Genomic DNA, 27,902 nt, shown 5'->3' on the forward strand with positions numbered 1-27,902 from the left:
CCCGTTTTTTTTTCTGTCTGAAAGGGTCAACCCGGGTCTAAAATGCCAGGGCTTCAACCCAGGAATTTACCTGGGTTTTTCCCAGGTCTGTATTCTAAAAACCTGGGTCGCCGGCTGTCTGAAAGGAAACGACCCGGGTTTTTGGGATAAGTACACATTGTTAGGCACTGATTGGCTCTCCTGGTGGGGTGCTGGCTGATTGGTTGTGAGGATGGGCCTCTCTGATTGGCTGGGAGGGCATGGCAATGGGGCTGGCCTCTGAGGTCATTAGGGAGCTAAGTAAAGGATAGCATGGCCCACTGGTAGAAGCAAGAGGGGAGAGCTGCTGGCACTGAGAGGGGAGGAGGATATCGGCAAACAGATGACTGGGACAGTCAAAGATGCCACAGTGTACTCAAACGTTGCAAATATACTGACAGCCATGTGAGGTAACATGTACCTTCCAGTATATAAAAACAATAAAACTTGTTTACAACATATCCTTGTGTCATGCCATGGTTAATGCAATGCAGTGAGCAGTCACCACCCACTTTTGATGACCTCATCTCTGTGTGCCTTTAAAACTGTCCTTTTCTTATGACACAGAGTTGTGCAGGAAAAATCCGGCTTCTGTGTGAAAGGGGTCGACAAGGGAAATACCCGGGTTTTTGCTTCTGTGTGAAAGGGGGTCAGCACCTTGCTGCCTAGTTCTACCTGGGTTTTTGTATCCGGGAAATACCTGGGTTTTTGGGATTTTTCTGTCTGAAAGGGGTATTAGGAGCTGATTGGCTGGACATTTATCTCTCCTTATCACACTTCAGTGTCCCTTGCTGGATGACAGAGAAATTACCTTAGGAGTCTACATTTTGTGTTGATTCCTTAAGAAAATCCTGTGATACTTCAAATAAACTTGACAAAGAAGCTGGCCATAGTAAATAATTGAATAAATGGACAAATCAATATTTAATAAAATAATTGTCAGACAGTGAAGATATTTGCTAGAAATAGATGATTTGACATCCTTACAACTAAAAATGTTTGCAGAAATCTGAAATGATTGGTGGAATAATGTGGAATGATCCAGTTTAAAATGCCCCTCTGTCCGCCTTAAGCATTAACAATTTACTTATGGAAAAATCCATTTATAATTTATGTGGCTAAAACAAGAGCTTTTAACAGGTTTGAATGTTAAATAATCTTGTTTAATAAAAGAAGCTACAGGTCTAAGCCTTACCTCTACAGAATCACTGATTAGAGGAAACGCATCATCTCGCAACATCTTGCAGTTAATCCTCCCTGACTCAAACAAGTCATTGTGGTAGATGATCTGCCGATTCAAGTGAGATGATTTTTTCTCTTCCTGAGATTCTAGACTGGACGCTTTCAGGGCAGCAGTGAGGACATCAACTTGTGCTACACGGTAGGGAGAAAGAAAAAAAAAGTGCTAACCGTTGCAGTCACTAGCCAGATTTTCTAAACAGAACAGAATGAAGTTACAGTACCAATTACAACATGTTCTAAACTCTGCAGATCGTGTAATTTCACCATGCAGACGTTTCTGTACAAAAGGAATTCATATTAAGCGAGGCTTGATGTGATCAATTCAAGCACAAAAATAAAATTTGGTACTCTTTACCTAGCACGGCGCCCATCGCGGCCATTGAATGCACTAAAAAAATCGGGTGCGACGCGACCGACGCGATACCTGTGAAGCCCGCGAAGGGACGCGTTTACCTGTGAAGGTATTCGCGTCCGCTCGCCACGCTTCGGTGGCTCGCTGCGCTCGCCACACTATTCTATTCTCAACTCCACGCCGACGTGGATAGTGGGGGTATGAAAAGGTCGTAGGACGCGTACCGCTGCGCTCGCCACGCTTCGGGTTCACGTTGATCGTGCGGTGGCGTTAACAATTGTGGGGGCCATTTCACACTTTAGGGTGCCTATTTGGCCTCTGTGGGCCATTTAACATTGATTCCTATGGAAAAATCGGGTCAATTGAGGCATTGAACAGTAAAAATCGGGTCAATTGAGAAATTTAACATTGATCCCTATGGGAAATCGCGGGCATCGCGTCGCGCCCGATTTTTAGTGCATTCAATGCCCGCGATTTTTTTACCTGTGATGCCCACGATCAAAATCGTGGGCGCCGTGCTAGGTAAAGAGTACCTAAAATTTTCCCCAGCATAAAGGTGCCCATACACTGCCTGCGACGTCTCGCAGCAGTGTACGGACACCAGATACCCTGCAAGCCACCGGGACGACATATTCTGCAGCACCATAACAGAGAATGGGGCAGATGTATTAAGCCTTAACAAGAGATAAATTCAAGTGTGAGAAGGAGAGATAAATGTCCAGCCAATCAGCTCCTTACTGACTTTTTTCAAACACAGCCTGTAACATGGCAGTTAGCAGGTGATTGGCTGGACGTTCATCTCTCCTGATCACCCTTGGATTTAGCTCTTGTTAAAGCTGAATACATCTGCCCCAATGTTTGAAAATTCACATCAGTCTCTGCCCCAGTGAGAAGCTTACAATCTATGTTCCCTTCCACATGTACACACAATCATTTTTGGGTTAATAATTTTTGTTGGAAGCCAAATTAACCTACCAGTGTATTTTTGAATTGTGAGAGGAAACTGGAGTACCCAGATAAAACCCACGCAAGCACAGGGAGAATATTCCAAAAACGCAGAGATAGGGCAATGGTGGCAATTGAACCAAAGAAATATTAATAAATTTAATCCTTTGGGTGGCAAAATTGTGGTGAGATATCCACAAAATATCCAATAAAAAAATGCCAGCGCCGTTTAAAGCTACTTTTTTTTTTGGGATGCAATATTTAACTGAGATTAAATTAATTGATTTGGCTGTATTTGTATTTATTTATACTAAAAGAACAGTTGCTGTGAGCGACGTTGGCATTTTTAGCATAAATTTTGTGGATTGCTCACTGCAATGTTGGCACAACATTAAATTGAAAATAAGAGTACTAAGCTAATGTTAAGCATTAGTCTTACTTAAATATGAATTTAAAAAAAATCTAAAATGTAAACACTTTTCAATGCCACTGCCATTTTTACACCATTGACTTTTTACACTTTCCAACCCTTTCAAGGACTAAATTAAAAACTAATGTGTTATTTGCTGGAGGAAGTAGTACGGCTTAGAGGGGGAAGTGTCGGTTCCAATAGATGAAATATGTGACCTCCATGGCTGATGGATATCAGAACAATTATACTACCGCTGCCGCCGGGTGCTATCTAGTGCCAGTCGCAATATAAACAATTGAATTTCCTTTAGTGTCTACTCCTCAGCCTCCCCTCTAAACCCCCAATTTAAGAGCACACCTAGAGGAGGATGAAAGGAAAACTCAAAGCCACATTATATCCTAATTTATATTTTGACAAACACAATCAAAGCTGTATAATACAGTACATAGTAAAAAAGAGAAAATCAGAACTAACTGCCCTCAGTTACCTTTCACATCAGGGTCATCTGTGTGGGGTTCCAGGTTTTCTATCATCTCTTCCAGCTCTTTTCTGGTAGCCATGGTTATATTAGGAGAACCAGGGGATGAGGCCTTCTGAACAATTTGCCTACTTTCAGGCCTGCGTGCTTCTGTTTGTGACTGTCGAAGTTCCAGGTCAATATCAATTTCAGGAATAGGAGTCCTCCAGTAATGGAACGAATTGAATAGCTCTTGCTCAGTAACAGGTCTCTCCTCAGATTCTATTTCCAGAGCCTTAGATGCCTCCCTACCAGGAGGACTCTGCTCTGTTTTCAGTGAATCAACTGAAGTCTCCGAAGGCAAAGTGCAATGTGAAACAAAGTCAATGGTCTTCCTATTGACCGTAAAAAGTTCATCGGACGCGGGATCATCCTCCAAGTTGGTTTCTAACATCACAGTAAAGTTAACAAGGCTTCTGTCTGCTGGGGACTCTTCCGTTGATGGTACTAAATCTTCTGGGACAACCTTCTGTGGGTCTTCTGGCAGGGGATCACAAGATGCACTACTGAAAGAAAAACAACTCAACTGTACTTCATAGTAATACTCATGTTTTAATAGAGAAAAGCATCTATCACTATTTTGCAACTATAAGCAAACAGACATTAGCTAAAGTTAAAGGGTTTGATTAACCTTTACATTACCATGCAATTGATCTAGTGTTATTTGGTTAGTTACTAGATGGTGTTGTAACACTTTTGCCTCAACAGTTAGACAAATGTGTTCATCACTGATAAAAGTACAAAGTTGTAAATGTAAAGTAATACTTAGGCCAGTGATGGCTAACCAGGACACTCTAGCTGTTGTTGAACTACACATCCCAGCATGCCCTGCATCAGTTTTAGCATGGCCGAATAGTAAAACTGATGCAGGGCCTGCTGGGATGTGTAGTTCAGCAACAGCGGGAGTGTCAAGGTTAGCCATCATTGACTTAGGCAATCAAAACAATATCTTACATCGGGACTAATTCAGACCTGAAAATTGGCAGATGACCACCCTGACCGAAAGCAAGCCCACCCTGTGCAAATCTCTAAATGGATTCACTCGCCATCAAATGATTTTCCCAGTCTGGGCAATTTAATACAGTCTTACCCTCCCCACAGCTCTGCGACTGATACGGGCTGATCGGGGCCAGCACTGACGTCACAGACCTTCACTGAAAACACCTTGAAAGACCTAACTGAGGGCGGCATGGGTCCGACCATCAAATGGCAGCGGCATTGCGATTAGATATTTTCGCTATATCTGTCCACATTTTGGCTTGCACATGCATACTACAATCCATAGTCATTCCATTAAAGTTAGGATTACAAATTCGCACAATAGCGATCAACTGTGAATCAGGGCTGTTGCTGGCTACGGATTATGGCAGAGTATTTGTTACCATGACAAGAAATTATAGATGTCATGTGCATAGTGACCACATTAATGACCATCACACCAGAACACAGGAAAACAAGAATACAATTGGTGGTTTTAAAAGGTCAAAAAATGTCTGGGGGCTTTATTCGCACCATTCATTAATAGAAGGAAAAACACATACCCCTCACCGGCTTCACTTGATTTGACATCATTGATGTTTTTACAATCTTCTTCTTTGAAGTATTGACCAGAACTTGATGGGTTTGCAAATGTGGCTATAAAAGGCCCAAGGGACTGAAAGGCAGCTTGGCGTACCTGTGACAAAACCATATGCAGTCATACTATATAGTTCTCCATAGACAGAAGTAAATATTCATACAAGTTTCATAATGATGCTACAGTACATAAAAATGTCACACCTACAGCAGAACTGCACCCACTGAATGGTGCAGGAATGGGTATCATTAATACTACTATTCAATGTCCGAATTAGTGACACTTGTACTCATGATGTGATGACATCCATGCATATTTTCCTAAACATGTTATGAAGCAAATAATCAGGGCCATTTCACCTACGTCAATTGTAACTTGGACCAGCAGAAGCTGATGCCATATAAAGGTTAAATAGGCTTTAAGTGCCGTGGAGCTATTCAACTAATACCCGCAACTAGCCAAGAGGCTGCATTATCACCATTTCCTAGGCGCTAGCAGAAATACGCGATAAGCAGCACTTCAGATGCGTTCATGCCAGGGCCTGCTGAAAACTGCATCACATCGGCTTAATGTGGCCAATCCTCTGCATTCTCATGCAAAATAGCTTTCTAAGGGGAATTAATTGAATACCTTTCAGGCCAATTTACGCTTATGAATGGAATCAGCCCCAAAGACTCTTAACTTCACTAACAAAGCTGTTCGCATATACCATTAACTGCAAGAAATAATTACATTTTTTTTTGCTATGAGCATGTATTGTTTTATGTACAATAAAAACGCTACAAGTTCTTAATTCATGCTAATCGATGAAACCATAACGTACCCATCTAGACGGGTCACTGATAAGATTAATAAAAAGAGCGGAGAGCTTAGTCCGTCGAAGTTCTTGAGATGTTGCACAAGACACTGCCATGAAACACTCAGCGCAGGCTTTACGTACACCCCATACATTGTCTGAACAGAGCTGGAAAAACCTAGGCAACTGGGAGACAAATACCACATTAGGATTAACAGTTTACAAACAATATGGACTAGAATTAAATTGCTTTTGGACATACAATCTTTCCCACATCTTAATGGCATGCAGGCATATAGATGGTGCTACACAGTGTACATTACAACACTAAGGACTATCCCCATTGAAATCAGATCTTCTATAACTGGAGCAACTACAAATCTATTCATCAAATGTTATTACAGACCAGAAAGATTTTCTAAAGCTTTATACAGTAGTAAAGTTGGTTTAAAGTAACAAATCACTCACCAGCATCTTCTCTGTTGCATCTTGTCCAACAACACTGCAAATATCACCAAAATTGGCTGCACACACCTAGAATATAATATATACACGTACATTTTTATACGGCCAGGAAATAACACTACTGAGTAAACGAGTCTATATTACAGCTAGATTTTATTTATAGGGGCCCAGGAAGTTACACAGCGCCTTACAAAATACACACAAAAATGGCGGATGAACATAACAAATTGTGCAAAAAAAGACAATGCAAGACATAGGATACAAGCCATGTAATTATCACTCTATATACCATTGTTAAATACTTATATCAAAACCTGCCAATCCAAAAGGTTCAGTGCCATTGTTGAGAAGAGAACATGATGGTGGAAGTGAGGGAGTAGCTCAGAGACATCTTAATTCAAGTTAGAGGGGAGAGGCTAAGTGAGGAAGACTTAAGAATCATCAGTGTACAGATGATATGGAGGGCCAAATGAGGATTTTCTTGTCAATCACCGTAAAATCCAAGAACAATCTGGTGAGAACGGATATTGGTATATGAGGGAGAGGGCGAGCAGTAGGCATTAAAATGAGCTACATCCTTTGCTGGTCGCTGAAAAAAACAGTACACTGAGCAATATATTGCTGATCGATTTTAAGCCAAAATCGCTCAGCGACCAAATTGCGCCATACGTACACAGCTTAAGCCTTAGCTCTGTGCCTCTATTGAAGGCATAATAATTAAAATAATAATGAAAAAAAAAAACACACACGGAGGTGAAGTTTTAGCTCATTAATAATGTTAGTGCCTACTTTCCTGCCTGTCCCTCATATCTCAGCATTGGTGTTCCCCAGATTAGAAAGCTTCCAGAATTAAATAGGTTATAGAAAGATTACTGTAAAGGCTTTTAGAACAGAATGAATGGAAAACACACATACCTTACGGACATGGAACATCCTGCAGTCACAACACATTTCACAAAACCGTGGCAGAATGAGCCTCTCTGTTATATCTTTACCCACCATTGAGGCTATTTTGCACATTATCTATGAAACAAAAACATGAGACATAAGAAATTTCTATCTTCTGATAACAAACCAGCATTGAGGCCACTGAAAGCCATAGAGTTCAACACCACTATGTGTTGCATGTCACTGCTGTTTATTGTTGCAGGAAGAACAGCATTTCCCATATATAATGTAGCTCTTCCACAGACTAGAGTAACACAACTGACAACAGAACAGCAATGAGTCTACAATACATTTGATCAGTAATGGAAAAGGCCCCAATACACCAGCCCGACTTGTTACAAGGACAAGTTGGACCAGTTTGCCCTTGGGAGCCCCTCAGAGGCTAGCTTACGATTTGGCACTTTATGTGCCAAATTACATGCAATAAATTGCATGCGATTTATTGATGTATATACCCGGGGAGCTGGCAGCAGTGTGGCAGTGGGGTCCGTGTGGCACAGGGTGGGCAGGGGGGTCCCTGCAGCGCTGGGCAGGAAGCGCTGCTGAACTTGAAAACATTTAGAAAATTCTAGCCAGATGCAGATTGGCTGATCTCTCTCACCGGTACTTGTTTCCTATCTGGGCGCCCACGATTTTAATCGCGGGCATCGGGGGTAAAATCGGGGCCATCGCGGCCGATAAAAAATCGGGTGCGATGTGCCAGACGCGATGCCCGCGATTTTCCCATAGAGAACAATGTTAAATGCCTCAATTTACCCGTGATGACCACGATTTACCATAGGAAACAATGTTAAATGGATCAATTTACCCAAATCAGCATAGGAACAATAGTAAATGGGCCAAAAACACCCCTGAACACTGAAATGTCCCCCCAAAAGTAGTTGACGCCACCCCGCCATCAACGTGAACCCGAAGCGTGGCGAGCGCAGCGAGGCCGCGAGGGGCGGCGGTACGCGTCCTCCGACCTTTTCATGCCCTACTATCCACTAGGGCGTGGAGTGAGAATAGAATAGTGTGGCGAGCGTAGCGAGCCACCGAGCCCGAAGCGTGGCGAGCGCAGCGAGCCCCGCGAGGGGCCGCGGATACCTTCACAGGTAAACGCGTCCCTTTGCGGGCTTCCCAGGTGTCCGCGTCGCCATGGACACCTGGGAAGCCCGCGAGGGGACGCTTATAACTGTGAAGGTATCCGCGTCCGCTCGCCACGCTTCGGGCTCGGTGGCTCGCCACACTATTCTATTCTCACTCCACGCCCTAGTGGATAGTAGGGCATGAAAAGGTCGGAGGACGCGTACCGCCGCCGCTCGCCACGCTTCGGGTTCACGTTGATGGCGGGGTGGCGTCAACTACTTTTGGGGGGCCATTTTTATGTTCAGGGGTGTTTTTGCCCCATTTCCCATTGTTCCCTATGATAATTTGGGGAAATTGATCCATTTAACATTGTTTCCTATGGTAAATCGCGGTCATCGCGGGTAAATTGGGACATTTAACATTGGTCCCTATGTAAAAATCGCGGTAATCGCGTCGGTCGCATCGCATGTCATTATAATGACATGCGATGTACCCGCGATGCCCGCGATGGGCGCCCAGATAGGAAACAAGTACCCTCTCACCAGCCCCATATATATTAACTTTAATCAACATGATCAGATTCCAAACCAATCATGTGAAATAGCAACATTCAGACAATCACAGATGCCTCCAAATACATATTTGCTGCAGTTGCAACAAACAACCTCTCTCGTCTTGCCATGTTCAGTGAGACTCTTCTAGTGTCTGACATCTATTTTGCTTAAAATGCATTGCTACTAGTTCCATTAGAAAAAAAAACAAAAAAACAAACAAACACAAAACAACGTTTCCTGAAGCAAGCAGACTCACTCATGCCAAGCATCTGTGGCATTCTGAGTCTAGATGTATGAGGACACATCTGTATATACCATATTCCTGTGTAAAAGATGTAAAAAAGTACAGGGACTTAAAACTCACTGCCACATTTTCAGTCTTGACGTCATCATTGCTGTCTGGAGTGGTGAGATCAATGAGCACTGGACATACTTTAGTCTCCACGTCACATCTCTCAATCAGTTCTTGCTCCAGGAGCACCAGTAACGCTGCCTGACTTGTCTTTCTGACCTGACAGTGTACAACATATTGCAAAACAAAAAGGATTATTGTTCTGGCTTATAGAAAAGTATGCAGTAGTGCAGTTAAGTGTGCGCATTTACGATGGATTCACAATACCCTTTAATGAAGAATGGCTATAGCAGTTACCTTTCTATATGTTTAAAGCAATGGGAAATAATTAATTTGTGCCTAATTGATGAAGGTCCACTTATAGATTTACAATTGCATGCATAACAAGTATTAACCAGAATTTACACTTAAACCACAAGTGTCAAAATCAATACAAAATAGTTTTACAAAGCACAAAATTTCTGCTCATCTTAAAAATAAAAAAAACTGAATTATAGAAGCAGCATAGCAAAACTAAAAAATAAAATTGTAAATAATAAAATTGTACCTGGTTATTCTGATCAGCTAGATACCGTACTACAATAGGTAAGAGATATTTGGAGAAAGCTTGGGGAATTGAAGGTCTGTTCTCTTGACAGAACATCGCAAGGTGAGGCACTTGTTCCATGAGTTCAGCACGCACGGTCGGCTCTGCTCAGAAATAGAACTTGACATTATAAAGGGCAAGGACCATATAGAGCAGGCATGTCCAACCTGCGGCCCTCCAGATGTGCTAAAACTACACATCCCAGCATGCCTTGCCACGATTTGGCTATTAGGGAATGCTAGAATGATGGCAATGCATGCTGGAATGTGTAGTTTTAGCACATCTGGAGGGCCGCAGGTTGGACATGCCTGATATAGAGCATGGGTCTTCAAACTGTGGCCCTCCAGATGTTGTGAAACTACAAATCCGAGCATGCCTTGCCACAGTTTTAACACTCCCTTATAGTAAAACTGTGGCAAGGCATGCTGGGATTTGTAGTTTCACAACATCTGGAGGGCCACAGTTTGAAGACCCATGATATAGACTGTAAACATAAGCAATCATGTCATGTTAAAGACCGTTAATATATCAATAAATAGCATAATAGTTTAATGTGTTAAACTATAAAAACATAATAAACGATTATATATTATGCAGACAACAACACAATAAACACACAAACACAATGAGCTGGTTTCTGCAGGTCCTTGGACCATAAGATAGTCAAAGCACATTCGGACGGTTTACCTAACTTATTGACCAGCAATTTGTTAGTCCCTTAAATAAATTCATACCAGAGTCTTCAGACAGTTTTGTAACTCTTTCCAATACAGCAATACAATCCTTCTCATCATCGCTGACTTCTTTTAAGGTATCCAGTAGACTTCGGGCAACCATTTGTCTACATCAAAAACACAGACATACATCAAGTTAATCCTGTAAAGGAGGCAGCGGGGTAAAATAGCCCCAAACTACAGCTAATCCTTCTGAGCAAAGAGAGAGAGAGACACAGACACCAAATCTCCTGCATAACACTGAAATAATATCAAAATGTAGACTATGTGCCATGACATTTTTTCCCCGCCATATCACTGACCCAAAGATAGTATCAAATTAACATTATGTGGATGCATTATGAGAAAGGGAACAGAAGGTTTGGCCCAGCTAGCTGCAGAGACACACGTACACTTTGGATACATAGGCCAAATCAAACTCCATTAGCTACAACTTTTACAGGCCATTCATGCTAGCTTACAAACATTCCAACAATGAAAAAACATTTCCACTTCAGCTATTGAAATGATTATTTAGAAATGGAAAACCCTGCCAGGAATGTCAGAGTTAAGAAAAATGGATTTCGATCAGCCATGAACTCCTGAAGGAAAGTTACACTTTCAAGTGGAACATCTTTCTTGGCTTATGCAAAAGAAAGCAGGATGCAAAAGTGCAAACTGGTCTTTCAAAACGTCTAAAATGAGGATATAACTAGATACCTGGGCAGGAATTCATAGCTATGGTTGTACAGGGTCAAAGGAATGGGGAGGCAAAGCGCCGTGCTACCAATAGCTTTGCAAGTTTTCCTCGGTAGAGGAGTTGGAAAATTAGCTACAATTGTGTGTCACCATAAACAATTATGGATACAAGCTGGATATTGCTTAGAATTGAATTCCCACATAGCCAGTACCCTATGATATAGGTATTCAATCCTGGTCGTAAACTGCCGACTTGACTTGGTTTCATTTTGCTCGCCTTTCAATACATAACTTGAAAGTCAAGTTTTCACCCTATTCAGTTTGAAACTGTCATAAATGCCTCCTGTCGAGTTTGGACCAATGTTGCGGAAAAAAGTAATCCTTAACTCACATTCCCGCCTCTACAGTTTCTATATGGAATGTACAACAAAATACATTTCGATAATCACATAATTTACAGTAGCTACTACTGTGAAACAGTACACTAAAGGGGATTGGTCGTAACAGGATTATGCATAATAAAAAATCTCTTTAATGTGATTTATAAGAAGCAAAATATGATTACATGTGTAAAAGGCAGATCTCTAGATATTTTTTAGATGTATTCTATTGCACCTAAATTCACCTGGTGTACATTAGTGTAAAGCTGCTAAACACATACAAAGTATTGACCACGCTGTCTAAACCCAGTTTGAGTATTCAAACAACTGAAGCTTCCACTGATTTTTTGTTTGCTACCTTAGGAGGATGCATGCAGAAATCATGGAGTAGTGCATGTTAGGGAAACAACTGAATCACTCTGTAGGGAAACCAATACTTCTCTGTGGCCAAAAAAACTATTATATTATGATATTAAGCATTTCCAAGAACCTCCAGCTTAAGGTGTCAGCATCTCTATAGACAGAATGTAGGTAAATGTTCATCATTCAGTGATCATACCTGTTAAATATATTCTCACTCGCTGCGTACTTGTCAAGTCTTCCAATAGGGGTCAACATTTCATCTTGCGAGACAAAGTCCAAGGCTGAAGGTATAATAATCACATCAGACTCTGAGCTGTAGTCATCCACACCAACTATCAGAAACATCAGAAACATGGCTTGAAAATGAAGTTACATTACACTAGAAAAACACTGGTGGCGTGCTGTAGGCTGCTCAGTGCAAAAGTCATCCCCATCTGTGCTGGAATGACCTGAAAAACAACATGATTGGAAAGACTTATCCAAAACACCAAGCCCAGCTGCGACCATCTTAGGGATACCGTCGGTTGGTCGACAGTCATTAGGTCGACACTAGCATGACATCTAGGTCAACAGTTAAAAGGGTGACATGGGGTTTTTCACTGTTTTTGAGCCAACAGGTGGTATTTCATGCCCTACCATCCACTAAGGCATGGTGGGAGAATAAAATAGTGTGCCGAGCGCAGCGAGCCATGCGTGGGGATGCGGTGGACTAAATCCAGTGTCCATGTCGACATTCGGGTAAAAAAAGTGAAAAACCCCATGTCAACCTTTTGACTGACGACCTAATGCTTGCGTCGGCCTAATGTCATGTCGACCTTGTCCCATGTCAACCTAGACCTCTGTCGACCTTGCAGTATGTCAGCAAAAAAGTTACATTTGGTTTAAGCAAACTTAAGACCCCTAATTCCCCAGCCGGACAGCAAACAGTGATCAGCAATGTGCCTGGGAATTGAAGAAATTTAGCATGTTAAGAAACCCCGATTTGACGATCCTAGCTATCTTTGGGTCAGCATTGTGACCATCTTTTGTGTGTTCCAGCACTCTCTTAATAGCACCAGAAGGCATTGCTTTTCCACCTCCAATGTCTTATATCTTGATTTCAAAATTTTCTTTTCACAGGTTTCCAGATTTTCCTGCCTTGCTACAAACCAACCTTCCTTCCTCATTGCTCCATGTCTACTTATCTCCCCTCCCCAGCTACAAGTCAAAATAAAACTGCTATCACACCTACCATACTTGTACAGTATTCTACTACCAGCCTCTCCAGCCTCATTTCAACACAAACGCATTCACGTGGCAGTTACTCCTACACCTCACCTACTCTCGTTACTGACTATTATTTCTCCAAATTTGCTCCCACCTTTGGATTTCCATCCATTTTCAAAATCAGACTAGCAACTCTACAGCCTCTGCATTTCCAACACTGTTCCTCTTTGTATACAAAGAAATTTCCTCTAGAACGTCAGCTTTTGCTAGATCTCGGTCTTCTCCATTATGCAACTTGTGGTTTTGAGATGTAATTATGTGTATATATAAAATACATTGTAAACTTGTCTGTTATTGTCCTTGTAATTGTGTCAATTTGCTACATGTTTCTACAATTTACATGTAGATTGTGTTACAGAACCCTTGAGGTACTATATGAATTAAATACGACTGTTAAAAGATGACCTACAGATCAAAGTTTTACGCACTAAAACCACATTAAATAAAATTCAGAAGCCATGTATCCTTATGTATATAAAACTTTTTAATTCCATCAGTTTGCCAAAGACCTCTAAAAGAAGCAGTTTTGTGTTAATTTTGGGAACATGTATCAAAGCTCGAAGAGGGATTATCAGATCTATGTACAAAGACGTGTAGAGAGATCGTACTAACAAACCAACTACCATCATTATTAAACAAAACCTGTAACATGGCAGGTAGGAGCCAATTGGCTGGACCGTTATCTCTGCCCAAGGCATAGTACTTTAAAAGAGACAGTAAACCGACAGGAGCGGATAAGTTGGTCAATCTAATCTTAACATGTTTATACAGAGTAGTGTTTTACATGGCAAAGTGAGAAAAATGCGTGCGTGCGCGTGTGTGGGGTAATCAATCCCCCGCCACTATTTCCCACGAGGGAAATAACAGCCGGTGCCTATTCAATGCGGTCTTCACAAAAGCATTGAACAGGCATCTGGCAGAACGAATTTGACTTTAAAAGCAGTCGGGCCCGTTCTGACGAGAACGGCCATTGATTGTCGAGCTCCCAACCGTTACTCAACGATCCACGGTGTATCTCGGATACACCCTCATTTTAGCATTCGGTAAGCGGGACATTGAATCCTGCCTGCCGAGATGAAGTTGAGTGGGCCAGGAACGGGACCGGGTCACAACTGTCGGACAAGCACGACAGTCATGACCCAGGATTGAATACCGCCCTGTGTCTTATCCTCTAGATGACATGATAACACCCCCTTAGTAGAATGGTCATGCTACCTCTGGTGGAACACTAGCCTTCAAATCTGATGAAAATACTTCTCTTTTTACAGCAACTTAGAAACCTATTTGAGATGCAGGTTGTAAAGGGGGTATATGGCATAACTGCATATAGATTCCTCTCGTCGTGCTTTAAATTGTACAATCTAAATTTTTTAAGCAGTTAAGATCGTGGCTATTACAAACATACCCAATAGGACCCTCAGGACAAATAAGGTTGTGCACACCTTTGTCTAAAATAAATAAATGTATAGATATTTCTCTCCCACTTGCAACCCCCCTCTTAATAAAAAGCCCTCTTCACATTGTGTTTTGGCTACTCCCTTGTGATTCCTACAGTTTCTACATATTTATTACTCTGTATTAGATTTAAACATTGTATGCACTCTAAACTCTGTAGACAAGGATATAGTTAACCCAGTGATTTCCAAACTGTATTTCATCGTGGCACCCTGGGGTGCCTTGGAGGACTTGCAGGGTTGCCCTGGATTGATGGTCCATGACCAATTCAACTTTTTTAGGACCAATATAATAGGCAAATTGTGAACAAACAGAAGTGAATACTGTCCATTACCACACAACTGACCACAATGATGAGAGATAAACTCGGGCAGGACCAATGGTGTAATGGTTAGCATTACTGCCTCACCGCACTGAGGTCATGGGTTTGATTCCCATCATGGACTTAACTGTGTGGAGGTTGTATATTCTCCCCGTGCTTGCGCGCGTTTACTCCAGGTACTCCGGTTTCCTCCCACAATCCAAAAATATACTGGTAGGTTAACTGGTTTCCAGCAAAAGTAACCCTAGAATGAATGTGTGTGTTTACATGTGGTAGGAAATATAGATTGTAAGCTCCACTGGGGCAGGGACAGATGTGAATGTTCAATTATTATCTGTAAAGCGCTAAGGAATATGTGTGCGCTATATAAATAACTTAATAAATACACTCAATTTACTTAGCTGTATATTTGTAAAAAAATTTACTCAATGAGAAACTTTTGGCCTACGGGTGCCTTGACACAAATTCTGAAACTCACGGGCGCCATGATTCAAACAAGTTTGGGAACCACTGAGTTAACCTTACTGACCACAACAAATATCACATCAGAGTGCGCTGTATTCAAACTTTAGAAGAGTGTTGCAATTTCCACCCGCCTCTTTCATAGCACAACAGGAAGCTAGTTGTTGCAGGCAATCTATAGTTCCAATGTTGTGTCCAAAAAAAATGTTCTCAATGACTGTGCTTCCAAATGCAGAAGAACTGCTTCCGCATTGAGGTTTCCAGCAAAATTAGACAAATACAGTCTACACTGTAGAAGACATTAAGAAGTCCAGGGAAGGACCCAGCCATACCGACTTAATATATGCTTTGTCAACATTTTCATATGTATTAGTGATTCTTTTATAGTATGTGCATTAAGTCTAAAAGCTCTATTAAGGAAACAATTGCAAGAGGGCATGGCGCACTTCCAAAAGCACAAGAAAGTTCTGGCTAGGCTGAAGCTCAATTCTCAGAGCCTTGCACTGCGCAGGTTTCACAGCTCACACAATAGGAGTCTGCATAATGGCCAGTTTATACACTGCACTAATCCTATAAAGCCAGGTGGATTACCAATCTTTCTTAGTAAAGTTTATGACAGCAGCACAGTCTTTAAAAAGGGTTACTGCAATGATCTAAAAGAATAAAACCTCACCATAGTATTACACACTTTCTGCTTTACATGGCCCAACTTGAAGACATGCATTTATGGCAGAATACATGGGTTGGTGCTTCTTATAAGAGTAAAAAAAAATATATAGGTTCAGAATTTATAAAAAAAATGCACATTAAGAACTGTCCCAAAGGAAATAGTGTAAAGAAAAAAAAAAAGGTCAGTACCCCATAATGAATGAAAGTGAAATGATAGTTGAAATGTTGTTACCATAGACAATACCTACTTTCAGCTCTAGAAAAGCCATAACATGCCACTGTATTAGGTACACCTGACTATTACTGGGGAGGATCTCACCATATATGTCAATCTCCTGTTTAAATGCATCCCAAAAGGTACACTTCTGGATTGTGATCTGGAGACGTGGAGTACACAGATAAGGGCCCTTATTCTGATCCTTAAGCAGCGTGTCTGCGTTTGCATGGAGACCGATGTTCCCTTAGTGAGCGTGTGCATACGCAGGGTGCGGCAGGCTGCCCAATTACCATATGGGAACGCCTGCCGTGTCATGGGCGTTCTCATGGTAAGGAGGCCATGATGCGGCCGAATGATGTGGGTGTTCCCGCAGCACGTGAATGGATGTTTATGTTAAACATCCATTCGCAGCCTGTGCGTGGGAACACACGCTGCGAGGGGGGCGGGTGGCACGGCATTCGCAAGGCTGCAAATTCGCAGACTTGCAAATCAACCAGAATACACCCCCCCCCCCCCCCAATGTGTGCAATGCAACATAGTGTATTTTGACTAGAAATAGTTAATAGAAAATTGGTAGGGTATAGCTATAAAGGGATGCAAATGACTAATTAAGCATTAAACAATGGTAGTGTTCTCGGTTGCCTTTTTTTTTTTTTTTAGTAAGGTGCCATACCCTGCTTATTTTGTAAGCTGTGAAGAACAACCTGCCATTTTGAACACTCCTCTAACCTCTAGACATAAATCAACATTGGAGGTGGGAAGAGCAGTTATTGGAGTCTACTTGATTATGGGACAAGTGAGTTAAAACTCATGTGAGCCTCTACAGACCATGTCTGACTGCGCTCAGGAATGAAGTTGTTGACATATGATTGACTGATTAGGTATTTGAATTAAGGAGAAGGTGAACCTAATAAATTGTCCACTAAATAGGTTTGCCATTAACATATTACAAATCAGATAAGCAAAATGTGACAGATTTGCTGCTCCAGAATTTTTAACCTCCAATGAATCATTGAGAATAATAAATATACATGGTATGCCTATCTCCCCTCCCCGGATGCCTTTCTGTAATAATTGGACTGCCAAGGTTGACTAACCTTGTAGGCGGTTTAAAAAAAAAATGCATTTTGGTATCAGATATAGAAACTGCATCCACAGCATTTGCATGTACTTTGGCAAGGACATTCTGCCCATTGAGCAATTACAAAGTTTGTTAATGTGTATACAACTAAACACACTCCCGTAACAGATTCAACTCCAAATGAACATGGTGTGATGTACGATAAATGAATGATCTTGAGATTCTACAAGTGCAGGTTCTGTAAGTGAAACTGTTGCACTTACTGAACTTCCACACTAGAAATACAGCACTAAATACTCTGATCGTCCAATTACTTGCTTATAGACTTAAGATGCATACACACTATGCAATTTCTTTCCAAACAATATTATCAACGATATGATCATGCATATCGCCTAGTGTGTTTATATTTAATGACCCCCACATTGTCTGAACATGCAGTCAAGCCTGCCTATATTAGTGTTCATTCTAGCACCCGCCACCTTTGAAAACCCATGCAGTTCCTGTTCCCTGCCTGGGGTGTCGCTGTCTGCTGTAGTGTTTCTACCACAGATCTGCTTTGCATATCAGTGCCGATATACAGTCCACACTGTGCTAGAAGCACTACAGCGACACCCCAGGCAGGGAAGAGGTACTGAATGGGTTTACAAAACACGCAATGCCAGTAGAACAAATACACACACATCCCCCCAGATGAGCTATTTATTATGCATTAATAATCAAACATGCAATCATTTTAGTTGAATTCAAAAATATCACTCTAGGCCACTCCAATTTTTTTTTACACATTAGGGGGGTATGCAATCCTGGATCACGGCTTTCGATCCCTCCCAACAGCCGTGATCCTGGCCCTTTTGCCCGACAGCAAATCAGTAGGCGGGTTTCAATGACCATAAGGGGGTATGCAATCCTACGTTGCTATTTCTGAAGCTATCAGTCCCGTACTGCCGATAACGGCCGTGGATTGTCGTGATCCCAGCCGCAGATCGACAATCCATGGCCGTTTACGTGGACACGACCCCTATTCGCCGATCAGCAGGCGGGACATTGAATCCCGCCTGCCGATTTGCTGTCAGGCAAAACGCTAATGGGCCTGGATCATGGCTGTTGGGAGGGATTGACAGCTGTGATCCGGGATTGCATACCCCCCTTAATATATACTAGCACAATGCCCCCCCCCCCCCCCCCCCAAAAAAAAAGGATTTAACGCTGTGGCTGGGAATAGGAATAAGAGTGAGGTCACAGGAAACAATTCTTTCGATTTGCAGACTAAACCGTAGCGCAATGTAAAATATTAAACCGGTCAGCAGAATCTCTACAGGTGCTTATTGGTGCTAAATAATAGTGTTCCTTCTAGGAACAGGGGCGGGCAGGGCGCGACTGCACGGGAGCGGGGCGGACCGGGCCCGTTGACGGCACTGTTCTGGGTGGTCCCGGGCCGCCGACATCACAAAAAGGGCGTGCCCGGGCTGCGCCGTGACAAAAAGGGGCAGGCCTGGCTGCCGCCTTCATGAAAAGCGCCCCAAAGGCTCTGCACTGCCTGGGAAGCGCCGGGCACTGCTAAATACTGCGGTGCCGGGCTTCCCCGGTATCAGCATAAGAGTAGGAGGCCGGCTGTTTTAGCGGGGTTGCCAGAGGGGCAGGGCACATTTTGCCCTTTAAAAAAAAAAAAAAAATCGGGCAGGGCTAAAACAGCCTAGCGGGAACACTAAATAAATCTCCTAATTGTTGGTATACATATTCAATATTTGAGGAATCTGGATTTTGCAAAAAAAAATAAAATGTAAATATATAGAAATCTTGGTGACATACTTGTAATTAACAGAAGGACGTACATTATCCCAAATATAGGTCTACATTCCCTACCTACAGTACCATGAAAAGAAAACATTAAACTTGCTTTGTCTAATTTTTTGTTTTTAGTTCTGGCCTGCAGAAAGTCAAATAGTAAATAATTGTTTCTGCAATAATTAACATGAGGTGGCTCCAGATGTACCACTAGTACACAATGTTAATAGATGCTTAACAGTATTTGTAAATTTGATGGACACAACACAAAAACTTTAGAAACATTTTAAAAGATTTAAAAAAATAAAGAGACACTTACATCCATCTATTTCTTCCTGCACATCATCCTGCAGCAGAGACAAATCTGCAAAAAATAAGACAATATATAAAATACAATAAATAATCCAAAAGACATCTATACAAAACTGTTTATCCCAGGACTGCAACTATTAAAAGCAAAATATTCCAAGGTGAAAAACAACTTTAAAGCGGTGTTTACCTTCCAGTGAAGACACTATAAGAGTAACGCAGCAAAGATGAAGCATTAATAACCGTTGAGGAGTAAAGTGTCACATCTTTTTTGCAGAGCACCATGCCCTTTATAGAAGACTACCATGGGATAAGTCCATATGCCAAAACAATGGTATGCTTTCCATGTCTAAAAATGTACAGACTCTCTGCGCATCAACAACTTGCTGCACAGCATCCACTTCAGGACAAGTTCAACAACCTGACAGCCCTGCTGCAAGTCAACAAAATGCACTACCTGGACAGCATCCTCATCGAGCGGGCACTCATTAAGTAACTGTCGAGTATGTTCAATACAGGTTTTTTTGTTTGAACGGCACAACCCGGGTCCAAATTCCTGGGTCTCCAACCCTACTACACAGGTATGCAGACCCAGGTTGACCCATTCACACTGCAACAGGACCGGTGTTAAAATGCAAATGACCAGTTAGAACTATTTCACCCAGTTATTTGCCTAGCAGTGAGGAAGGGGGTCAAGGCGCTGCAGTCCCTGGCATTTAAATGCTGGGTAAAGGCTCTGTTGTTCACACTGGCAGTGAGAATGTGGTATTAGAGATAAAGGAAAATATTGCTTTGGGTGCCTAGATTGTGACACTGCCCAAACCACAGTCTAGGACAGTTGATCACAGAATACGGATACATAGTTTTGAAGTTTAACTCTTATGTTTGGTCTCTAGCAAGGGAAAGATATTGTCACTACATAAATTTAAGATTATAAATAAATTAGCATCTTGTATGAAATAACTGTGGTACTTGTGTATTAGCACGGCGCCCACGATGTTCATCGTAGTGCATCGCATGCAATATAGCGGCATGCGATGCGATTTTTAATTGTACAAGCACCCTGATGGGTGCTTACAATGTTAAATACACCCCCATTGTCAACGCCACCCCCACTATCAACGCCAACCTGAAGCGTGGCGAGCGCAGTGAGCCCGCAAGGGGTAGCGGTACACGTCCTCTTACCTTTTCATACCCCGACTATCCACGTCGGCATGGAGTTGATTGTAGATAGTGTGGCGAGCGCAGCGAGTCCCGCGAGGGGACGCGGATTACTTACATGTATTCCGCGTCTGCTCGCCACGCTTTGGGCTCGGTGGCTCGCCACACTATCTAAATTCAACTCCACACCGATGGGGATAGTGGGGGTATGAAAAGGTCGGAGGACGCGTACCGCTGCGCTCGCCACGCTTCGAGTTGGTGTTGATAGTGGGGGTCGCATTGACAATGGGGGTGCATTTAATATCGTAAGCACCCATCAGGGTGCTTGTACAATTAAAAATCTTATCATATCGCATGCCATTTGCTGGCATGCGATGCTATGCGATATTTAATTGTACATTCTGGTTCATTTCACGCGAATATCGCATACCACTAAATACGGTATGCGATGGGCACCGTGATAATACACAAGTACCATAACTGTTACTATATGAGCTTCTCAAGTTCCTGTTTAATGTATATCCAAAATCCACAGTCACTAAAAATGGTAAGACAATACTAGGGATAATTTTGCTCATAATGAGCTAATGTGGAGAAACAGTTTTGCTAGTTTGTAAATGCATTATATTCTCCTTTCTAATTCTGGTCTTGGATATAAACTTTGCTGACGTGTGTGTGTGTGTGTATATATATATATACCCATCTCATCTATATTTGCTCAAAGTGAAGTGCTCCTAGTCGTTAATACTCTATGGGGGAATTAAATTGGTCATTACACCTGATCTCCCATCTAAAACGGTTAGATGCTAAAAGTGCCATTTGGGCACCCAAATGGGTCACACTTTATACATCTCTCCCTGCGGATCAGAAAGCACAAATTGAGCAACTGAATTGCTCCATTGTGGCCCATTTAATGACAGCCAAAGAGAGGAACAAATCCCCGCTATTAAGAATACAGTGTTAATGTAACTATCATAATACTAATCAGCTCAGTGTTTTGTTTTTTCAAATAAGCGGTTATTTATCAAAAAACACATTTATCATATGGTTGTGAAACGGTAATGTTGACCAATCTTGCATTGTGAAAATGAAGTGATGTTCCAGTGCGCAAGAATGCTCTGTCCCAGCAAAGATTTGAAGATGGAGTTCGGAAAAAGCTCTGAAACACTTCCCAATAGCTTTCTACATATCACAATTTGAAGCCCCATATAAACCTATGGGTGCTTCTTCAGGAATTTCTTACAAAATTATTACAAATATGTCCCTTACGCCTACATTTGTTGCTACAAACTTATTTTTGGTATTGGGCAATTTTACTGATGTAGGTGATGGGTTTATATGTCGCTCTGCCTCATAACTTACTTATTGCCTGTGCTGAAATTTCAACAAAATGGCAATCCGTATATTGGCCCAATATAGGAAAAAACTAAAAGCTATATGTTTATGAATGTTACCAGCCATTCAAAAGTGACAGAACACTAACATATAAAACCACACTAAAGCAAACATTGTAAAGCGCAACGGAATATGCTGCGATATATAAGAAACTAAATAAAACATAAGAAACAAATCATTATCTGACCATTAAGATCGTCAGAAGAACATTTAATAATGGATCACTAGTTCTTCAGAACACCATATTACTGACTTCGGTCACTGCAGGCGATGTAGAAGTTGGAGTAGCAGTGTGCATTGGGCTCTTGTCAGGGAGTGTGTGTGTACAGGGGCTTGTTTATCACACCATCAGCATTAAAAGTGCATTTATTAGGTTCAACCATTTATTGTTATGCTAGACAACCAGTCACTTCACCCTGTTATTGCTGCTGCCCCAATTCCTACCAATACACAGCTAGCAGATAAACTAGCACTGTATTGTAGGGACTTGGGCAAAGTCTGCACTATACAGTTATAGCACATACTGTGTAACCCACAGGCACCGCCTGGCTCACTACAGGGTACACACTGGCACATGGCACAGGCAGACACTGGCAGGAGCAGTGCCCACTGACACACAGACCCTGCCACAAAGTACCAGGCGGCCACACACCGCACTCTAACACACACAGCACATGACACACTTCATGACACGCACACGGCGCCGTGTCTCTCACCCGCCATCTTGTGCCCCGGGCCGCCCCGCCACTACATGGAGTCTGCAGCCGGAACCGTCTCTGCCTGACGCCCGGATGTGTGCACTGGGCCGGCGGGTGTGCTGTGGACGGGAGTCCGGGCCGGCCCCCGTTACACTCCTGCTAGTATACTGGTGCAGCACCCCCAGGTCCCTCACACCGCAGAGCACAGCCCCTCATCCGCACACACAGCGCTGGCCGCACCACCTCTTCCTGTGCGCGCTGCCAGCGCCGCCCCTTCCTGAGAGCGCACTAACACGCCGCAGCCGCCTCCCCCTGCACGCTGCTGCTGTGTCAGTCTCACTCACATACTGTCTGTGTGTGTGCCAACAACTCCCTCCAGTCCCGGCTCAGTTTGCCCGACGCCTGAGCTGGGGCTGCGCCTTACGCCTGGATATGGCCCCGGGCTTTACATTCTGTACAGGAAATGTTTGTGTGTCTACTTACTGGCTAATATGTTTTCCAAAATTAGCCCCAATACTGTCAGTGTTTATTATCACATCATGCAAATAAAACAGGATTCACTATATATTTTTTATACAGTAAATATTAATATGCAGATTTGATCAGACTATTTATAATATGAATATGTACAAGTATTTTGTAACAGGCCAATTCTTCTCCTTACCTCTTTGCGGGTAACGTGAGCGGCGCTACTTCTGGGCGTGCACCTCGCTGATTCTGACATACCTATTATATTGTTCAGTATTTGTGGGGGAGGGGGGTCCAATTTGTTTTAAAACAGCAATTACATGCCAAAATCGACCTGTTTTTAATGTAAACGATTGCTGCTTTTTAAAAAAAAAATGGGAGAATTTGCGCGAAATCTCTCACTTTCTGATTGTTACACCATATTACATTTGGCGTTCAGTGTTATAAACCTAATATGGGGAAGTGCTTATTGCATCGTGATAACACTTTGGGCCAGATATACGCTTGAAATGTGATAAAATGGAGAGTGATAAACCACCAGCCAATCAGCTCGTAACTGCCATGTTACAGGCTGTGTTTTAAAAATGACAGGTAGAAGCTGATTGGTTGGTGGCATGGGCGTAACTACTATAGGTGCAGGGGATGCAGCTGCTATGGGGCTGGTAAATAGGGGCCCTTACAAACTTTTGCTAGGGGGCCTATGAACTTCTAGTTACGCCCCTGGTTGGTAGGGATGGGACATCGAAAGAAAACATCAGTTAAATTATGTTTTTCAACATTGGTTACAAAACATCATTTATACCTAAACATTGGTACCTTGAAACCAATGTTAAACCATGTGTCTTTTTTTTTATAAATTGTCTACTTAAGCATATAATACACTAACAAACTTCTGAAATGATAAATAATCCTATTAAGTTTATTTTGTTGAAGGCTTACAGTTAACACACATACATTGGATATATTATTCATGTTTTTTGGTAAATATAATTTGTTACGGAGGGGAAAAAATGAAGCATTAACTAGCAAAACTTTATTGCAACATCTCAAAGTTCACAATATGCTATTTTAAAATATTTTATAGGTACTTCCTCATCTTTGCGGCCACCGCTTACGCCAGTTACATTAGCCACTGCGTGAATCACGATTGTCCCCTCACGATTGCTCACCACGCTTTGGGCTTGGTGGCTCGCTCTGCTTCGCTCGCCACAACATTACTTAAAGTAATAGATGATGGCATGGACCCCATCAAGCATTGGATCCTCAACATTGCAGGGTTAAACATTGAACATTGGAACCATAAATCCGATACCGTTACCTATGAAACATCATATCACATGATAACCCATCCCTACTGGTTGGTGGTTTATCACTCTCAATGTTATCACTTTTCAAGGCTTAGTATATCTCGCCCCCTCTGCTTCGCCTCATTACTTTGGTCAAGCCGGAAGGGACATTAACATCTTGTCTGCCAAAGTGGGGAAGCGCAAACTCCCCCTCTCCAGCGATGTCCCCTAAAGCAGACAGTGCATCAGTGGGTGCTGTCTCTGCCTGCCCAGAAGGCTCTTCTGAGCATGCGTGAGATCTCTCTACTCACATGAGATCTTCTGCACATCCTGGAGCTGGCAGCAGGGACAGTGCTGTCCATGCTGTGGGTGTAGGGCATTGCCACCCTGCAGTTGTCAAAGTCGATAGCGACAGGAGGTGGAATGGTCAGTGCTGCTGATGGTTCATACATTTGCCCTGCATATTGGTCTGCTATCTTATAGATAGCAGCGCCAATATGGACAGGGGTCCATAGCAATCCTGTAATTTACTGCTCAAGACTCTTTCAAACATGGGGGAGAAGTGGTATCAGCTCACAATATCCCTTCCCCCCCATAATGCTGCTTAATACATATGCCCCCTAGTTCCAAGAGCCACTGCAGGAGCAATGGGATGGGGTAGATGAAAAGGGACAGTTAGCTGCAGCACTGACTGCTGCCTTGTGTAATGGTAGGAGTGCACCCAGTAGAGAAGGACCAAGATGCATCGATACTATTATACATTGCAGCACGTGGTATCCAGCAGCTGGTGGCACAGGTCGCAAAGGTGATTGCGGGTGGATGGGTTAGGGATGGCACTAGTGGGGAGGGTAAGGGCCAGGCTGGGAGGGGATTAGGGTTGGAGTATACTTACCTGACCCATGTGAAGAGTCTCTCCTTCAGAAAGCCGGCATCTGTATTCTGGACGATGGCGTAGGGGTCCCCATGTTTCTTAAACCAGCAACGACTCTCTGAGGCAATCCCAGTGATGTCAGTCACTAGGATTCTTTGACTAGCGGGGAAGAGGCATCTGTGTGTGTACACACAGACGGCTTCTCCAGTTTGGGGTTCAAGTGTTGCACTTTTTTATTTTTAACCCCCTGGATCCTACTGGATAAGAAGACCAACCTGTGGGGAGTGTGTGACAAAGTGAGCATGTATCTGTTTGTGTGTATGCATGTAAAGTGAAGCTTTTCTGTACTGGGTGTCTGTGTGATTTTACGGTAACATTGGTCATGTGGGACGACCAATCCTAGCGGGCCCTTTAATGCCATGCATTCTGGGCTTGTAATTCTCTAAGTGCCTGCATATGGGGGAGGCTTGCTGGGACTTGTTGTTCCACAGCACAACACAATGTTAAATCTTTAATCTATTTTTTGCAATAAAATGATGAGTCCCGCATCCACCACCCAGTGATGCAGTGGATAGCCCCAGGCTTCAGCCCTGGAAGGGTTAAGCTGGGCGGGGGGGATTGACCCTTTTATTGGTGGGTACCCTGCCCAGGGCTGACTATCCAGGGTGTTCATGTTTCGTCCGGAGCTGTTGAAGGCAGGTGCTGGTTCCAAAATATGGCGGATCCGCAGTCTTTTTGTCCCCTGTATTTTTGGAACCAGGACCGTTCCAAAAGCCTGGTGCTGGTTTCTTAAGTATGGGGGACCCCATCACTTTTTCCCTATAACGTGTTTTTTTTTTTTTTACTGTACTATTAGACACTTTTTTGGACGGAATCATGCACAGATCTCACTGATCTGTGCATGATTCTGTCAAATTTACCAGCTTGTCCCTGGTTTATTTTTTTTTTGTGATTTTTTTTTTGTGATTTTTTTTTTCTATTACATTTGCGATTTTGCAGTTTTCAATGAGAAAATATCTGGATGCGATTTGTGACGTGCAAATTTTACAACAGGCCAAAATGTGTGATTTCGACCACAAATCTCACCTCATTACATATGCGATTTTCAGAAAATAGACGAATTTACCCTTTTTGACCAAAAACCGCACATGATTAAAAATGTGTGTGCGTGTGTGTAGGAAGGGCACCTATATTTTGCATGCGATATATTGCATGCAATCCCAGCCAAGCCTGCCTGGCTCAGCAGCAATCCTGCAAATTGCTTCTCCGGTTTGTGCAACTCAGAGGCTCTTGTGCGATGCAGGTCATTCACCTGCAATTTGGTTTCATTTCCTGCGATTGATTGCTGGCCTTTACAGTATGTAAAATGGATCACTAAAGTTAACAGTGTATTAACTCGTGGGCCACCAAGCCTTATATGCCTTCTTGCATAGCTCACATAAAAACTTAGCAATATACTGCTATTAACTGAAGGACAGTTACACAGCTACACATTACTGTTTTGCCACTAGATGGCATTTCACTTGAGTTTTGTTGTATTCAAAGTGAGTTAATTTCATTTGTAAAGAAATGTAACCTTTGCTGTTCTCTCACACATAAGTAATAACATCAATTCTGGGTTTTTATTAGCCTGTGTGTATGCTTCAATAAACAGAGAAGATTCCTCAGAATGTGTTGATGAAAGGGGTTGCTGATGTAACCACTAACCACAAGCAGATGTTTCTTAACACTGCCCTGCTATAGGAAATGATACAGTATATATATTTCATTTCCTATAAGGACTGTGGCTGCTTTGAAAAACATAACTAGCAGGAGTTTTCTTTACGATAGTTACCGATTCTACTGGCAAAAGTAAAAATGTCTGTGAGCCTGAATGTTTCCAATCGAGTTCAAAAACAATTTGTGCAACTCTAATATTTTTTTTATTTGATTGAATCTGATTTAGATTGGTTGTGGTTGCTTGAGCTACATTGTCTGCTCATACTCTCCCACAGAAGAGCTGTATCTCCTGTATCCTCCGGCTTCCTAGTGAAATGACTATAAAAAGATTATGAGAGCCGAATTTTTCGCCAAGGTGAAAAATCTGTACTTTTCAACTTTTTTTAGGTGGAATTACAATTTGACCTATTCAGTTAAAGCTTTTTCTGACACGGACGGAAAACACATGGATTGGTGAATTACTCACCAATCCCCTTGTTTTCGGTGAAATTAAAGGCGGTTTCGCCCGATTTTGTCAGTTTTTGCCGATGTAGTTTTGACCACAAAAAGACGGTGAAACTGCACCGGCGAAAAGGGATTTAAAAATGGGCAAAATCACACACAATTAAATAATATCCCATTCTTTCTGGGATTTGAATACCCCCATCGCAATGAAATCCTGGAGCTGAATGGAGGAGACCAGTGGCATCCCTTCCAATTTTAACCATCAGCGCAGCAGTATATTTTAAGTCCACTGGTAAAAGGAGATA

The 27,902-nt window shown here is 42.4% G+C and overlaps 1 protein-coding gene across 3 annotated transcripts in view; it reads right to left on the reverse strand.

The window, feature by feature from the left end:
- The window catches only part of PPP4R1 (protein phosphatase 4 regulatory subunit 1), a 34,936-nt gene extending 11,811 nt beyond the window's left edge, over positions 1–23,125 (reverse strand). Inside the window, exons 1-12 of one of the 3 annotated variants that reach the window (XM_083187647.1) lie at positions 22,828–23,125; positions 19,566–19,610; positions 12,183–12,267; positions 10,566–10,672; positions 9,793–9,935; positions 9,258–9,404; positions 7,239–7,346; positions 6,327–6,392; positions 5,886–6,044; positions 5,028–5,161; positions 3,457–3,992; positions 1,214–1,392 (exon numbers count right to left, since the gene is read on the reverse strand). In XM_083187647.1, coding sequence (XP_083043773.1) covers positions 1,214–1,392; positions 3,457–3,992; positions 5,028–5,161; positions 5,886–6,044; positions 6,327–6,392; positions 7,239–7,346; positions 9,258–9,404; positions 9,793–9,935; positions 10,566–10,672; positions 12,183–12,267; positions 19,566–19,610; positions 22,828–22,834 — 1,716 coding nt within the window. In that variant the 5' untranslated portion in view covers positions 22,835–23,125. Of the gene's footprint in view, positions 1–1,213; positions 1,393–3,456; positions 3,993–5,027; positions 5,162–5,885; positions 6,045–6,326; positions 6,393–7,238; positions 7,347–9,257; positions 9,405–9,792; positions 9,936–10,565; positions 10,673–12,182; positions 12,319–19,565; positions 19,611–22,827 lie in introns of all 3 variants that reach the window. The other 2 variants (XM_083187646.1, XM_083187645.1) reach the window with 2 other exon arrangements.
- Positions 23,126–27,902: the final 4,777 nt, after the last annotated feature.

This window comes from Crinia signifera, chromosome 5, assembly GCF_055691185.1.
Source record: "Crinia signifera chromosome 5, ASM5569118v1, whole genome shotgun sequence".
Classification (NCBI taxonomy): Eukaryota; Metazoa; Chordata; class Amphibia; order Anura; family Myobatrachidae; genus Crinia; species Crinia signifera.